Below are 17192 nucleotides of genomic sequence, written 5' to 3'. Positions count from 1 at the left end.
TTCTCCATGGGCTCTTCTGAGGAGCTTTTGTGCAATGCTGTTTCCATCAAAACGTAGCTTGGAGGTCTCAGCCTTGCTATCATCGACACAATTCCCTGTTTACTTGCTGTGCTGGACAGCTTCTGTGGCTCAATTTTCGTGCTGTGAAAGAGCATGGAAATACATTAATGACTGTTGCAGCTCAAGCAGATCAAGTCCGTGTACTTGTACACGTGAGGATGGAGCCACTCAAGCCTATTTTAGGGTCTCCTGAGCTCTTGTTGACATCCATATGAGGACATGAGTTGGAAGGAGAAAGAATTCTTTGTCTTGGGAAGAAGAAATACAGAAACAGGAGAATTTCGTGCAGAGATTGCATGAGAGGGCTTAGAAAAAGTGCTGTATTTAAAATCTATGTTTTTCAAGCAGTTAACTTTTCAGTGTCAGTGGGGTGATGTAGCAACCTAGGCCATCAACTTGAGCAATGTTTTTAGTGATTAAAAAAAGTGAGTGGTATTGACAGTTCTGCCTCCTGCCCTTGCAGCAAGACTGAAATTTGGCAAGTGCATGAAAAATGGGGAAGACTGCCTTCGCTTCCAAAGAAAATTATGAGTAGTCGAAGGGCTAAAACCTTTCTGAGGATAATAAATGTCCAAAGGGGTTTGAAAGGCTCTGATAAAACAGAATTTAAAGAAGAATTGAGGCTGGTAGAAGGTATGTAGTAGAGTGGTGTCATTCTCACGGTCCAGTGCAACACCAGTTAATAACCAAACCTGTGCTTTCAGGGCTAGCTTTTAACAAGCTGTTCATCACTTCATGGATGCAAGATGCCTCAGGAGGCTTTCCTCCCACCGATGCCAGGAGCAGAGCTCTCTGAGCTCCTCTTCTCCAGTAGAGAGAAACCAGTGCCTTTAGACCTTGATTCACCTGCTTTAGATGTGTTCCTCAGGACAAGATAAGCGTTTGCCTTCATCCGGTAACTATAATGGCCCCAAGCTTGCTCGGGGGAGACACATCTGCTGCTGATGCTGCATTTCATTAGCAGAGTCCTGTACTGTGTGCACTAACAAGTCTCTGGGGAGCTGAGGATGCAGACGGTCCAGTCCCAAAGCGTGTCAGACCAGGCACGCTGGGGCGTCTGTCGTGCCTTGCTCGGGGGTCCCACGTTTCCAAGTGGGTAGATTTGGTTTAGAGTTTGATGTAGTTATGCTGTTGCAGCGCTATGTGGGTATGTTGTGAATGTAATTAAAATGAAGTGAAACGCCAGCTGCCTGCAGGCAGGGCTGTTCTGGCTGAAGCATTCAGAATTTGATCTTGCTGTCTCTGGGCTTAAATCTCTAGTCTGTAAAGCAAATTTTGCTTCGTTCCTCAGCATATTGAGGTTAAGCTTTAGTTAATAAACGGATCTTTGTGGTGATGGCCTTTTCCTTTTGATAATATCAAGGCTCCTCAAGAGACCTTCAGTCCAGTATTCAGCACTGTGTTTCAGGATGTGCCGTGAATAAAGCCCAGGTTGTGTGCTCAACACTGGGGATTAAAAAAAAAGTACTGACAATTTTCACTGTTTGATCACATTCATGAGCAGAAGCGGGTTGTGGCACAGACACCCTTCATTCTGACTCTTGCTATTTTAGTGATTTTCTTTACTTTCAAGCCAAAACACTGTCCTGTTTGTCTTATGCAAGAAAGCATGATTAAAGCCACACTTCTGCCTACACTGGCATTCTCCAGCAAGTGTTTTACGATCTTCCTTGCTGGCTCCTGGGTCCTTAGTATTCCTGGAGGCTAAAGGGACATTTTTACCTTGCAGTGGTATGCAAAATGTTTTTGGGTTCCTTTACTGTTGAAAAACTGGAAGGTAAGACATAATTCATATTTGTGCCCATGAATGAGCAACCTGGTCTAGTGGAGGGTGTCCCTGCCCATGGTAGGGGGTTGGAACTAGATGATCTTTGAGGTCCCTTCCAACCCAAACCAGCCTATGATTCTATGAATTGTGTTTCCAGCTAGACAGAGCTGCCTGGGGGCAGCCCAGAGCTTGAGGACACAGCGCATTGGTGCTGCTGCCCCTGGGGTCACCTGGGGCGGCTGTGCTTGCGAGTGTTGTGGGGAGGAGGAAGCTCAGTCCCCCTGGAAGGTCAGGGCAAGGCGAGAGCAGCTGGAGGTGGAATTTCAGCTTCCTAAGCTGTTAGGATGGCTGGGAGTGATGAGGACAAGGTGATGTGCTGGTCAGTGAGGCAGGTAATGCAAAGGCCTTGCAGTGCTGGAAAGGACATGGGGCTCAAAGGGATGTCCCAGGTGGTGGGGCTCAGCTGGAAAGACAACGTTCCTCTGCTTGACTTCTCCCATGGGCCAGCACAGCGCACGCAAGATGGATTGAGTGGCTGATCCTCGGCCTGTTATGGTTAGTGTTTTATTTTTCCAGCTGGATAACGCCTGATCTGCTCATCCTCTGGCTGCGTGAACAGCACTTGGCACTGGGGAGGGATCAGGATCCTGCGGCTGGGGGTGGAGAGGGTGAAGCTGCTGCCAAAAGGGCAAGTGCCACCCATGTTTGTTGGGTTAAAGCTACTCCTGAGTGGCTGTCTAAAACATCTTCTGTCTTTGCTGTCCTGGTCTGAAGGAGAGGAGTCACTGAGCTCTTCAGAGTGCTGGTTTTTTTCCCAATGAAAATGTGCGATTATTTGTGTAAAGAGTCAGACCTTCAAGCTGAACTACTTTTTTACTTGTTATTCACATGGAGATTCTGCCTCCATAGGTGGAAGTGCTTTGTGCTTGGCAGGAGCAGTTTTCAGAGACCCTCTGTGGTCATTTTTAGGGCATGACTTGATGTCCCGCTGATTTCTGTGCAATTGGGACTTGCACAGAGCCTGCATGTGGTCATTTGGGTGGGAGACCCGAAGAGGTGCACCTTTCTTGGTTCTTCATGCTGTCTTCTGTAGCATCATCATAAAGCACTGAAGTTTGGTCGTTCAGCAGTGGTCTTCAGTACACAAGGCTGAGAAGGTTTGATCTATCTGCACGTACCAATGTGGGAGTCTGACTTACATCCCAAAGGGGATGTCTACGCTGCAGCCATCTCTGAGGCTATACGGTGAGCTTGTGGCAATAGGCGTAACTAACATGCATCTCTCTGATTAAATCACTGAGTTTATGTGCTGTTGACTAGCTGGTACCGAGTTAGTTTTAGGCTTTTGATTGCCATGTGGGTGAGCCCAGGGTGTGAGGAATTGCTCCTGACCGCTGCGGGTCAATGCCCAGAGGTCATTTCCTACAGCCCTGAGGGGCTGCTGCCACAAAATGACAACGTGGCCTTTTGGCTAGAACATGAGTCCCTGAAGACACTCCTTTGGGAGAGCTGGTGGCCGCTGGTAAGTAGCTCATCTGGGTGTCCCTTGTGTAGGACTTGGGTGTTTGATTTTTATCCCCTGAATTGGTGAATGTTATAACATGTTCCTGCAAAGAAAGCAAAACCTGTAGATTCTTGTAAAGTCTACTTCTTTTATTTTAATTTTTAGTTTGCCAGACCTTAGTGATTTGGTTGGCAAGCTGGAAAGCAGTGTATAGTGACCAGAGAGTTTTCAGCTTCTCCAAAGAGCTGTCCTTGGAAGCACAGAGGGTGACCTGCTCAGGCCACCTGCTTGCCGGCAGAGAAGTGGGCTCGCAGCGGTCCGTACTCCTGCCTGCCGTTTAATCGAACATCTCCTGGCGTGGAGTTGCCTGCTTTGAGCACAGTGCTGCGGATGGTGCATGGAAGGCTCAGGTGCTGCTTCTTGGAAACCTACTTGTATAAATGTCCTTACACTTATTCTTTGCGGTTAATGACCATTTCATTTTTACAGCCTTTGATTTCAATTGACAATGCGGCTTGCTTGTCCTGGCAGTCAGCCTGAGTAAGGCAGCTGTACCTTCTTTTAATAGGAACTCTGACCTGTGCAAAACGACTCATTATTAATACGTCTCTGTAACGGTTTGTTTATTTCAGCTCCTTTCTGTGCTTCTCTGTCTAATGGTTTTTATGCTGTTTTTTGCTTAGCTTATCAAGCAGCAGATTCTCTCCCTCCAGTTTAGGAAGGTAAAACTACGTTGCATTAAACTGCTCTGACCAAGCACTTTGCTGAATCTGACTGCACATGATTAATCTGTAATGCTTTGGTACTAATTAATTAGTAGAGAGCCCTGAAGTGATCTAACAAACAGCCTTATTCTGCATGATTGGATCCCTAATACTTGCTTGAACTTCAGTCAGCAAAGTGGATGTTCATTGTAATTCCTGTTAAGGTGCAAGAAATATTCCTCTTTCTTAGCCAAAGAATGGGCGTTCAGCCACTTCTTGATATTAAAGCGAGACTTCCATACAGAGACATTAAAAATTAGATGTACTTGCCCTGAGACTTTCAAAGAAGGAATTTTCTTCCCCCCTCCCCCATCTTGTGCTTCATTGTGAAGATCTTCATTCATTTAGACTCTGCCCTGAAATGCACTTGTACGGCTGTACTTTGCCTCTGGCAAAATAACGCATTTGGAAGTGAGTTGGCATTTCTGGTTTGCTGCAGAAGGAGGTAGAGGAATGACCGTGGAGGGAAAGGCCTCTCCAGAACATCCCTAGAGCTGGAGGATTGCTAACCAAAACGTCAGGAAAAGAAAATCATGATGAAGAGGAATACGCTTTTTCAAATCTCCTCTTCCTGCAGACTGCTTTTGTATGGAAATCCCTCTTTAATGTCAAAAGGCTACTGAATTGCCGGTGTCCTCTTCCTAGGCTTTTTCTGCAACAAAGATGCAGCTTCAGGAAGGCCTGGAGGAAGAGCGGCTGCCGCCTTGTATCAGATTTCTTGAATGCTCTGAATTACTGGTTTAGAAAGCAATTTGAATTGGACAAGTCTCACTGCAGCTGGAGTGAGTCAGCTGAGAGCCCCACAGTGCTGCAGCCTCTAAAACCTTCCTGTGACTAATACAATGGTTTCTTTGAAAGGTTAAATAGACCTTCCAGGGCTTCCTGCCAAGTGTACATTGGGCAAGTCTCCTCTGATTCATCTGCTGTGCCTGTGGAGCCCCCAGCTCCCGGTGGTGCTGCTCTCCTAAACCATTCAGTAGCCTTTGCTGTATTTCACCTGAACGTGGGACTTGCACTGAATGGACCAGACTTATTCCTGGTGCTGCCCGCTGAGACCGGTGGCATGGTACTGGGATTAAACTTGGTCCGGAGTGTCACTATGTGTGTGTGTGCGCATCACTTTTTTTAAGATGCTGATCCAGTTGCTCTCCTGCTGGGGTATGAAATGTTCATTGATGCTTCGGAAGTTCCTTATGTGGATCTAAAAGGCATTTACTGGTCTAGGGCTGGGGCACTGTATCGAAGGGGCCATCAAAACTCCACCAGTAACTGCCTTGGTTCTGGATTGTCTGCCTTGCTCTTTGGAAATGGGAGTTTTTTTCTCCTGGGGTTGGAGTATGGAAAGGTTTCTCTGGTTTGAAACAGCTGCTAGCTCCCACAGCCCTTTCCTGGCCCTGTAGCTGTGTGAAGAGCTGCTTGCCAGGACCAGTCTGCTGGAGACCATTGATTTCCACAGAAAAGAGTCTGAGCTGTGGTGTCTGATTTTTACCCCATCCCACACGTGTGTTTGGATATAGGCAGTGCTTATAACCCTCGCTCAGTAGATAAGTCAAGTTTGCAACAGCCTAACTGCCCCTGTCCCATACCCTTACCCAACACAAAGTGCCTGGGAGCTGGGTGAGGCTTCCACTGCATCCCAATTGTTTGTTGCTCAGGGATTCATCTCTCTGCATCTCTTACAAATGCATTCTAGCAGGAAGCCAGAGCGAAAATCATAGCACTGCAGCCTCCAGGTAAGTTTTCTGGCTGGGTGAAACAGGCAGTCGCTGTGGCTGGAGCTATCCTGGCACCTTCAGCTGCGCGTGCAGTTCAGTCCCTGCTGCAGAGCCTGTCGGCGCACCTGACCTTGCTGGGTTCATGCTAAAAGTGGGGGTTTTTTGTTTTTCCTGAACAAGTCTGCTTCCTCAGCAGGTAGAGCATGAGTAGCAGCAGCACCAGCATCCTGCCTGCAAGCCGGGGGCTGCTTGTGAGTCTGGGTTCCTCCTCGTGGAGCCCTCACCACATGCTATGAACCCTTCTGCTCGTGGTGGAGCTGTGTCAGGAATGGTTTGGGGGTTTGTTCCACCTCTTGCATGTCTCTAGAAGCTGATCACTTGTTTAAGGAATGTCTTTCACTGCTGAAAATTATATTTGTAGAGCTGCCAGCTACTGGTTCTCTTGCAATATTTGCTGTTTCTCCCAAGGTCCTCTCTCCTATGAGACCTTGGGGTCCTCTTTCCTAGTGTCAATGTGTAGTATTTTAATTGCAGAGGTAGAAATGAAAGAAACTCTTCCCTTCCAGCTCCAGAGCACTATCCAAATGAAGACCCAGCTTGGAATTAATCCTTTTCATTTATTTAAGAAATCCTAGATCTTCTGAGGCCCCTCTTAGTGATGTTCCAACAGAGCTGGCAGTGCTGTATGAATACACTGATTTAGTGCTGTCCTTGAATAATGCTTAAATGACTGGAGAATCTAAGGTCCATTTTTATGAACTTCATAGATTGTGCTGTCTATTTGGATAGTTCTGTCTGCTTGGGGGTCCCATCCTGAACTTTGGGGTCAGTGTCTGAACTCATGGAGTACGTCATGTGAGTGGCTACCTGCAGCAGTGTGAGGTGAAACAGGGAATGGGTGTGAGCTTCACATAGGGTTCCCGAGGTCAGAAACCTGCAATCCAGGCTCAAGGTCTCCTTCAGTGAGCTGCAGCAGACAGCTTTTCTTAATTTGAAGCTTTCAAAGAGGGCTGTTGTGTTTGGGAGACATGTTCGGTTCACACTTGGCCTGAAATTACAGTGTGAAGTCTTCACAAATAAAGTAAAAACCTGGTGAGCAGAACAACACTTGAGACACTAATGGTGCAGTACCAGGAATGTGAAGCTGTCTTTGTTAGGGTCTCGCTTTGAGCCTGCTGACTGATCAAAGAAACGTTCCGGTGTGATCAAGAACTAAAATGGCTCATGACATTCATGACCCCGATAGCCTATGGGCTAAGACAAAGGGAATGTCTCCCAAATGACACTTTAAATTGACAAAGTTGTCTTAGGAGTGAAAAAATAGTCAAATACTCTGACATTGGTCTGGACTTGTCAACAACCTAGTGTAGGGATGATGGGAGGGATGGAGGGCATTTACGACAAGAATGCAGGCTTCTGAGATGAGATAGGAAGGGGACCCTTTGAGTTTTCTAGTGCTTTGATCTCTAAGAAATGCTTCTTGAATCTTCCAGGAGCACCTTCTGCGCAATCATTTCTCAGCTGACGGAGGAAACCCAGCCACTATTTGAAACCACTCTCAAATCCCGTTCTGTGTCCGAGGACTCTGATGCTAAATTCACGTGCATAGTGACAGGTAACAGTGTCTTCAGTGAATAATCTGGTCCTGCCTCACTTGCTGGACTTGCGCTAGTTAAACTCTAGAGCAAGTGATAACAAGGCAACACATTAACGAGTCCACTGTTGTCAGACTGCCAAGTAAAGATTCAGCAATTGCATGATGATTTCAGCTTTAATTTAAGCGGGGGGGTGGGGGTGGGGGTGGGGGTAAAACACCTGAGACTGTAAAGAGGCAAAGGCATAACCAATGTCATGGTTTAACTCTGGCTGGCAGCTCAGCTCCACACAGCTGCTCGGTCGTTCCCCCCTGGTGGGATGGGGGAGAGAATCCAAAGAGTGAAAGTGAGAGAACTTGTGGGTTGAGATAAATACAGTTTAACAGGTAAAGCAAAAGCTGCACACACAAGCAAAGGAAAACAAGGAATTCATTCCTCACTTCCCATGGCAGGCGGGTGTTCAGCCATCCCCAGAAAAGCAGGGCTCCATCACGTGTAATGGTGACTTGGGAAGGCAAATGCCATCACTTCGAATGTCCCCCCTTCTACCTTCTTCCCCCAGCTTTATATGCTGAGCATGATGTCATACGGTATGGAATATCCCTTTCGTCATTGGGGTCAGCTGTCCAGGCTGTGTCCCCTCCCAACTCCTTGTGCACCCCCAGCTACTTGCTGGTGGGGTGGTGTGAGGAGCAGCAAAGGCCTTGGCTGTGTAAGCACTGCTCAGCAGTAAGGAAAACACCCCTGTGTTATCAACACTGTTTTCAGCACGAATCCAAAATGTAGCCCTGTAATAGCTACTGTGAAGAAAATTAACTCTATCCCTGCCAAAACCAGCACACCTAACATCTCAGACAAGAAATTAAAGACCAGAAAATGGAATATCCTGGTTACTGCTTGGGCCAGCTACATTTTATTGTCCTAATCTGTCTGCTGATCCTGGACTCTGTAACTCAGGAATGAGCAGTTTTGAAGACTAAGGCTATCATACTGCAGCCAGCTCTGGCTCTCTTTGCTGGCTGTAATGGTTAGAGTGCAGCTGCATTTGCATCAGTGATAAACTTCTGTGTTTGTCAACATCTGAAATGCTGTTTTCTGCTCAGTGAGCTAAAATCTAACCTTGGGCAGGAAGGGGTTTGGCCGGTAAGAGGAGAAGGGGGAGGCTGAGCAAAGGGCTGGTACTTCGGCATTGTGGTGGCGTGGCATGGCAGCGCATTGGTGTAAAGGCAAGTGGCTCCTTTGCTGATGAGCTTTTGTCCTTTAAATGTTGAGACTAAACCCTCTTTTTTTTTTCCCATAGTATGTACTTGTTTACAACTCTGTGATCCTTCCTGATGTTGCACGTGTTATTTGTTCCTACAGTTACTCAGTGAGAGACATTAAGCAAGTTTGTAAGTTTTGGAAGGAGGAGGGTATCTCCAGTGAGCCTCTTAGTCACAAGGACCAAGCCTTCCCTGAGATTTAGGAAATCTAGTTTGCCATTGGAAGCATGCTGTAAATAAGCTGTGCAGCAGGAAACACTGAGCCCTTCTGAGAGCTGCCAGCTTTGAATTCTTGGCTCTTCTCATATGGATTCACTTGTTTTACAGGCCTGACTTTCTGAACTTGCAGGGATACAACTGATACATTGATTTTATTGATGCTTAACTTCAGCAGACCACTTCCTGCTTCTAGGGCAAAAGTGGGCTGCTAGGGAGATACCTCTAAGCCATGCCCTTCAGTGATTCACTAGAAGAGCTTTCCCAATTAAAGTTTTCTAAAAGTAAAAGCTTGATACATTGTGCAGTAGCATGGAACTCACCATTCTGCAAGCCATGAGTGTCAGAGGTCAAAAAATTAGTGATGTTTAGATATGCTAGGAAATCCTGAGTAAGAGCAGATACAATTCTCTCTTCCACTTCCCCTTGCCAGAAAGCGTAGAAGTGCTGCAGACCCAGAGCATGACTGATTACTGCAAGGACATGGGGTAGCACTGCTCCCCCTTTCAGGATTTCTTGCCCCTTTCAAAATGCCGAGTCCTGGCTTCTCTCACTGGCTCAAGTCTTCACCAGCTGCATCCTGAGGTTGAGAGTTCCCTTTAACGAACTTCATTTCCTACAAAGTCCAAATGATACCATCAGCTCCGAGCGGGCTTTGTCAAGACGAGAGATGCATTTGTGCAGCTGAGCTCTAGTTTGCCATTAGACTGGATGGCTGACAGGGTGGGAAGTGCCCCGCATGTGTGATACCAACATGCTCAGTTTGTTCTCAAGCTGAGAGAAGAGAGATAATTCGGTCAGCCCTACCAAGGAAGCCTGGTGAATGTCATGTCCATGTCCTTTCCAGCACCTCTCCTGGAGAAGCTAGAGAAACTCTTCACGTATATCGTACAGGAGACATGCTGCCAAGGAATAAACTCTGCTGCTTGTGCCAAAATCAAAGTATCAATGTCTAGAGGCAGATGTGCTCTCTGTCCAGTTTGTAGTCCTTCCTGCAGTCCACCCTTGCTCTTGGTAGGCAGGAGGCTGCCTTCCTAGTTTTGGGCGACCTGCTGGTGTTGTGGAGCACAACTGGTGTATTACACCAAGTTGAAAACTTGACCTGATACTGGTCTCATTTTTTACTAAAGCAAAGGAAAGTGTCAAATGAGCATCTTCAGCATGTAGCCTATCGCAGTATTTTTGTACCTGGTAAACTAGACTGGGGGATGTATTTATGCACTTCAATGAACAAACCTACAAAATGAGGAATTTTCATGGAAACATCCTTAAAAGCAGCCCGAAGTACCTATGACATATGATCATCTCTTGCATGTGGTCTTTTAGGAGCTCAGGATCTCTTTGAGAGCAAGGGACACGAGGTGGAAAGTGAACTCTGACTGCAAAGTCTGATCAGTAGTTCAGAGATCTCCCCCTGCCATGATGTTTACATTCAACTGGGGCACATCACAGTGAGAAAGGAAGTGGTGGTTGCATCCCTGGCCAGTGACCAGAGTGGAACCAGCTCAGTCCCACTGCTGTGGCTGGAGTCCAGGGACACTGTGGTTCACAGACATGCAGGAGGCAAAGGGCAGACTGTCAGCTGCTCCCGTTTTGACTCTCAAGCCCCAAATATGGATAGATGACCTACAATAACATCTTAATATTTTTTTTTGCTGCTTCTTGACCAATAACGAGTTACAGGGTAGTGCCGCATCTGTGAATACCAGGGACTTGCTGGGCATGTCCTAGAAAGGCAGCAAGATGCAAGTGTTTGAAGAGCCAGTCTCCGAAATGTGCTTGATGGTGCAGGCAAGAAAAAAGCAAGTCAGGCCGATGCAGGCTTCCTGATGTTCTTGGGTGGTTGCACAAACCCTCCTTTCCTCCTGTTGCCTAGTTCTGTCTGCTACCAGTGTCCCTAGTATGTCTGATTTGATTGTTTGGGGTCAAATGCTGCATCAGTTATGACATGTTTTCTTTTTTTAGACAAAATTAGTTCATCCTTTGTTCTCTGAGAGATGTGAAAAAGGGAAGGAGAATATTTCCATTTACTATGCAGTTTCTTACAGAGCAGAACGCACCCCGGCTCTCTGCACCAAGTGTTTGCCTTGGTGGGTCTGTCTGGACTTCAGGATCTCAAGGTTCGTCACAGATCTTTCCCAGTGAGTGGATATTGGGCTCTTGTCTTCAGAGAGTGGCCCTTACTAGAGGTGCTACTACAAGGATTTTACAACTTTTCAGTCATTTCTGTATAGCTTTGGCTGGGAAGGAGAGATGTCGGCTGGTGAAATGTGGGGGCTGGGATGAAGGGCCATGGGTCTGTGATTGCTTGTTAGAGAATGAGGCCAACCGGGAGAGGTGATGACTGGATCTAGCCAAGACCATCGTATGTCAGTACCAGCTGTTGTACAGCTGCCTCTTCAGCACCATTTCAGCCCTCCTTAGGCAGGTTCAACCACTCTGACCTGGCTACCCAAATCATCAGCTCAAGAGCTCGGTCCCATCACTCCCTTCATGGGTCAGTGCTTGTGCTGAAGAAGCGTCCAGCCTGGTACCTCTCCCCTGCTGCTCAGGTGCTTGATCAACGTGGGCATCTGCACTGTGTTGAGTAGCACATTCCCCGAGGGGACGGCAACAAAACCCGTCTGGCTTTACTGTAGGGCTATGGAGGGGAAAGGGCTCTGCCCAGGGCTTGGGGAAGAGAGTCAGGGTAAAGTCAGTAGGCAGTCGGGTGCTTAGTGGATGAGGGTTTTCATAAAGGAGTTCAACTTCTTGCATCCATGGTGGCCCTCTTAGGGAAATGTTTGAAGGATGAGAGGGAAGTGCTTGGATGAAGGATGTCTGGAGAAATGCAGAGGCTGTGAGAGGGGTGGATGGGTGGGTTTGGGGATGAGGTAGTGAGTACAAGAGCAGAGAACAGGCTGGTGGGAGATGGGGATGCCTGGGTTTGGGGCAGCCAGGGCAAGAGAGGAATGGAGAATGAGCACTGCTCACAGGCCAGTGGCATGGGGAGCTATTGCTCTTAGGGAGCACCTGTCCCTCCTGTCAGCATTACTGTAAGCCTCCTTGTCTCCAGGTGATGGGGAGGTTTAAATCCATAAAGCCAGAAAGGATGAGATCTTACCATGACTTTTCCTCCCAAAACTGCCTGAAGCCGCCACTCCGCGTAGCTTGTGTAGAGCAGAAATAGAAAACCATGGAGATTATGTGTAATTGGTCTAAACTCTTTCCATCTTCCCAAATTTTAGAAGATTAACTCCCCCCCACCCCTGCCCCAAGAAAATAAAAAAAAAAAAGTTGCTTTAAACAGAGTTTCTCTGGGTGATTTTGGATAGCTATTGCAAGAACTGTTTTGGATAAGGTCACTAAAGCTTTGAAGACTTCTCAGATTTAACAGCTTTGGGAAAAAGAATGGTTAATTTAAACCTGGCAATCTCCACAAAAAAAAAAAAATAAAATCCTTGCTCAGAAGAGTCTCCAGGGCCCTGCAGTGACTGGCCATCATGTTGGAGCAATGCTGCTGGAAGACACGTTTCCCAAAAAAACTTTTGCTGGGCTTGAAGATGTGCAGCGGATGCCTGCCCTCCTCCCCAGGCACACCCAGCACTGCTCTGTCTGTGACTGCGGGGCATTTGCTGCTGGAGCCAGAGGACCAGCTGCTGGCAAATCCTTCTCGGCACCAGCTGCACGGGGGGTCTGCGGGAATGACAGGTTTCGGAGGGGCAAGCGCCTGATTTATGAATGGCTGCTCTGTCTTGCAACGCGCTCATGCGGTGGGTGGGCATCCGGCACCCTGCAGCATGGCAACGCGCACCGATGGAGCCCTCGGCTCAGGCACCCCATCCCACCGGCACCCTTGAAACTGGCCCATCGTGGCAGCCGGGCGAGCTGCAGGTGTTGTGGCTGCAGGGGATGTACTGGGACTGATGCCTGTCCCCCCCAGACCAGGAGGATGTATTTGCTGGGCAGCCTGCAGATGGATGCCTGCAGAGTCAGCAGCAGCTCCCGTCTGCAGGGCACGCCAGGGAGCCTTGTCCCTGCGCAGGCATCGCTCCATCCCCTGCTTGGCTCCGGTTACAGCCCCTGGGGAGGGACAGATGGTGTTTGCACCAGCAGCTGGGGCCACTGTTTCTGTGTGGAGGGGGGGAAGCCCTCCAGCATCCCTCTGCCTGCGGGTTTCCAGCCAGCACCTGCCTGTAGCTCCCTTTTGCTGCAGGCTGGAGTGTGAAGCAGGGGCTACTCCCTCGTTGTTGTGCTGGGCCGGTATAGTGGTAGCCCCTGGTAGGGAGCAGGTAGCCTTAAGGACACAAGTGATACAGGTCAAAGGCAGTTTAGGCTTAACAGCCTAAAAAAAAAAAAACCCAAAAAAAGCCTTTCATTGAAGCACTGCACAGCTATAGAAATTGCAGCTTTTTCTGGCAGATGTCAGCTGGGAATGGGAATCAGCTGCAGAGGCCATGGGGGGACATCACAGAGCTTCTCGGAAACGATACACTTGCAGTTCCCAGAATGAAGCGCTGTGATTGCTGTTCGCAGGGTATTAGGAAAATCTACCTGCCAGCTCGCTGCATTACGAATCGTGGGGGCCTCCTGAAGGTCTCGCCTGCAGAACAGCCCTTTGGAGGAGTAGGATTGCTCTGAGTAAAGTCTGAGTTGTGTATGAAAATTGTTTTGTTCCTCATCCCTGGAGCAGAAAAAAACTGCCACAGGCTCATTCAGCCCAGAGTCCTGCTGCCAAGTACAGTCAGTAGCTAATATTTACGGAAAATAGAAGGAGCAGCATGGATCCCTGGTGATCCCATCACTGGGATACCCTCGTGGCCTCCCCCAGTTAGCAGTTTAGGGCTCATTCACTTCAGCCACAAGTATGGGTGGATGAAGAGAGAGCAGTAGATGTCTATCTTGACTTCAGCAAGGCTTTTGACACTGTCTCCCACAACATCCTCATAGGCAAGCTTAGGAGGTGTGGGTTGGATGAGTGGACAGTGAGGTGGGTTGAGAACTGGCTGAACAGCAGAGCTCAGAGGGTTGTGCTCAGCCACGCAGAGTCTAGTTGGAGGCCTGTAGCTAGTGGTGTGCCCCAAGGGTCAGTGCTTGGTCCGGTCTTGTTCAACATATTCATCAGTGACCTGGACAGGGGACAGAGTGCACCCTCAGCAAATTTGCTGACGATACCAAACTGGGAGGAGTGGCTGACACACCAGAAGGCTGCGCTGCCATTCAGCGAGATCTGGACAGGCTGGAGAGTTGGGCGGAGAGGAACCACATGAAATTAAACAAGGGCAAGTGTAGGGTCCTGCACCCAGGAAGGAATAACCCCAGGCACCAGTACAGGTCAGGGGGTTGACCTGCTGGGAAGCAGCACTGCGGAGAAGGACCTGGGAGTCCTGGTGGACAACAAGTTATCTATGAGCCAGCAATGTGTCCTTATGGCCAAGAGCACCAACGGTGTCCTGGGGTACATTAAGAAGAGCGTGGCCAGCAGGTCGAGGGAGGTTCTCCTCCCCCTCTACTCTGCCCTGGTGAGGCCACATCTGGAGTTCTGTGTCCAGTTCTGGGCTCCCCAGTTCAAGACAGACTGGGAACTACTGGAGAGAGTCCAGCGGAGGGCTGCGAGGCTGATGAGGGGACTGGAGCATCTCTCCAATGAGGAAAGGCTGAGAGAGCTGGGGCTGTTCAGTCTGGAGAAGAGAAGACTGAGAGGGGATCTGATCAATGCTTATCAATATCTAAAGGGTGGATGTCTAGAGGAAGGGGCCAGACTCTTCTCAGTGGTACCCAGTGACAGGACAAGGGGCAATGGGCACAAACTGGAACACAGGAAGTTCCATCTCAACATGAGGAAAAACTTCTTCACTTTGGGGGTGACCGAGCGCTGGGACAGGCTGCCCAGAGAGGTTGTGGAGTCCTCTTCTCTGGAGAGATTCAAAACCCGCCTGGAGGCCATCCTGTGCAACCTGCTCTAGGTGATCCTGCTCTAGCAGGGGGTTGGACTAGATGATCTCCAAAGGTCCCTTCCAACCCCTACCAGTCCAGGATTCTGTGATCTGAGGGCTTTGCGCTTCTGCTAGAAACTGGTTTGGAGGGCCAGAACAGCAGCAAAGAGCAGACCATGGTGAGACAGGGACCAAAGGGGAGGATGGAGACCCTTGCATGAAGGGCTTCAGGAGAAAGTCATGACTTGGCTTCCTGCAGAAGAGGAGGAACAAGGCACTAACCAACAGAAAGCCAAAGCTGCAGATGGCAGCAGTGGGAGGGGAGTGAGACAGCAAAGGATGCAAGAGATGTACAGGCAGCGAGTATGGAGAGGGTAGATGCAGAGGCAATGCAGAGTAGGAGACCTCAGTGAGGAAAGCAAAGAGAATAGAGTAAAATCTGGGCTGTGGGGGTGTTTGGGTTGTGGGGATGGTTCACGGAGAAGAGCAGGAAAGTAAAACTCTTCTGAGATTATTTCCTCAACCCTGTCTGGGGCAGTAGGCTAAGTCCTTTGTGAGGCCAGAGCACACTGGAGAGCCCCAACGAGCAGGGGGAGGGGACGGGGGGTGTGTTGGAAGAGCAGACAGGGGTGGGGGGAACCAAACGATACATGAGGAGATTGGGCATGTGCTGCTTTTCTGGTCAAAGCTGTTACAAATCACCCAAAACCAGGGCAAATTCCTGCTGACGAGTCTTTGTTCCTGGTCTTTTGCTCCCGCGTGGGACATTCATGGGAGCAGGCGTAAGCTGGGCTCAGGCGTTGCTACTGGCTGCCGGCGTCTCTGGCTGGTGCAAGCAGGAGGCTCCTCACCCTGGAGATCAAATGGGTCCTGGCCATCCCTGAAACCTGTGGGAAGTGTCTGGGGTAGGTAGACAGTGCCCTGTCCCTGCCCTCTTCTGCTGAGCCATCTGGTCTGGACGCTGTGGATGTTCCTGGAGAGGCCTTGCTGGCCCTTGCCAGGGCTGTCCATGAGACCTGATCTCTGCCTTCAGGGTGCTGGGGGCTGGCAGGGAGACCCTTGGGGGCTGGTGGTGGTGAGCGGTGTGCTGGACACCTTCACTCCAGCAACATGGAAAGCCATCAGGGGCATTTGCAGGAGATAAGCTTTGGATACTTACCTTGGGCCTTTGAACAACTGTTGAGTGCATCAACTTCAGAGGAGGCATGACGTGATCATTGAAACCTTTATCCCTTGCCCTTAGGGTCAGCATGGCTGTGCCAGGAGCTCCGTGTGAAGTACAGGAACCAGTGTTGGCCACTGGCTCGAGCTTTTTTCCCCTGAAAACTGCTCTTATTCTGAGCTAGAGCTGCCGTAGGTAGGAGATGAGGGCTGTGGCTAGCTCTGATCCATGTGGGGCACTCCTGCTGATCCACACCGCCGTCAGTGGCGGGGAACGTGGCTGCGTGCCCAGCCTGCTAGCCAGCCAGTCACACACATCATGATGTCATTCTACCGAAAAGGCAGGTGACATCTGTTGTCAAGTGACATTTGTAGGACACCAAGCTGGCTGTGATGCAATCAAGGTTGTTTCTGTTCAATGGAAACTTTTGGATCAGTTTACAAGCTGTGACACTTAGCGAAATGTTGTGAGCTCCATGGAGGGGCGAGTGCCTGTTTTCTAACCTTAGCCTTAGTCTCATCAAAACATGCCTCTTCATATAAAAGTGTCAGTATGCTCACCTTCTCCTTCCAGCCAGTGTTACAGGAGACGATCATGTGATCCACTCCCCTCTGTTCAGGAATGAAGTGCTGGGATTTTTTTCTCAAAAATAGCCCTATTCCTAGGAGTGATAAAAGGCTTGGATAAGCCCATCAGGTTTCCACTCACAATACTTTTTCTGCTGTGTAATTTAAAGAATGCAGTGAGCCCAGAATAACATGTATGCTATTCTGCCAGAGCATTTCGTTTTGCTGTTGATACCTTGTCCCCACGGGACCAGGCTTGCTGCGCAATGTGTTGCAATGTTTCACACCCTGATGTACCATCCATCTCCTCCCCAGGATACCCGCAGCCGGAGGTGACGTGGTATAAGAATGATGAAGAGATGGACCGCTACTGTGGCTTACCCAAGTATCAGATATTCCGTCATGGAAATCGTCACACCCTGCAGCTGTACAAGTGAGTAAAGAAGCTGGAGAGCAGGTGGATTTGGTGATGGGAGCTCTGAGCATGTTGTCAGTACTTGGAGGAGCTGACTATCAGCAGTGATCTCCCCCCAGCACCTGTGCTGGCCCTTTCTGCTCCCCATTGCAATGTTCCCAGCTGTCCCTTCCCCTTCAGCTCTTTGCTCTGATGACTCCCAGATCACATCAGTATGAGGTCCATTACTTCATCCAGAGATAGCTGCCTT

At 49.0% G+C, this 17192-nt stretch overlaps 1 protein-coding gene across 2 annotated transcripts in view; it reads left to right on the top strand.

Annotated features, from left to right (window-relative positions):
• ALPK3 (alpha kinase 3) overlaps positions 1-17192 on the top strand; it is a 35575-nt gene that overhangs the window by 5130 nt on the left and 13253 nt on the right. The window contains exons 2-4 of one of the 2 annotated variants that reach the window (XM_054836832.1): positions 4016-4054; positions 7305-7426; positions 16843-16960. In XM_054836832.1, coding sequence (XP_054692807.1) covers positions 4016-4054; positions 7305-7426; positions 16843-16960 — 279 coding nt within the window. The remainder of the gene's footprint in view (positions 1-4015; positions 4055-7304; positions 7427-16842; positions 16961-17192) is intronic. The other variant, XM_054836833.1, reaches the window with a different exon arrangement.

This window comes from Grus americana, chromosome 10, assembly GCF_028858705.1.
Source record: "Grus americana isolate bGruAme1 chromosome 10, bGruAme1.mat, whole genome shotgun sequence".
NCBI lineage: Eukaryota > Metazoa > Chordata > Aves > Gruiformes > Gruidae > Grus > Grus americana.
This window is presented reverse-complemented; position numbering and strand designations above follow the sequence as displayed.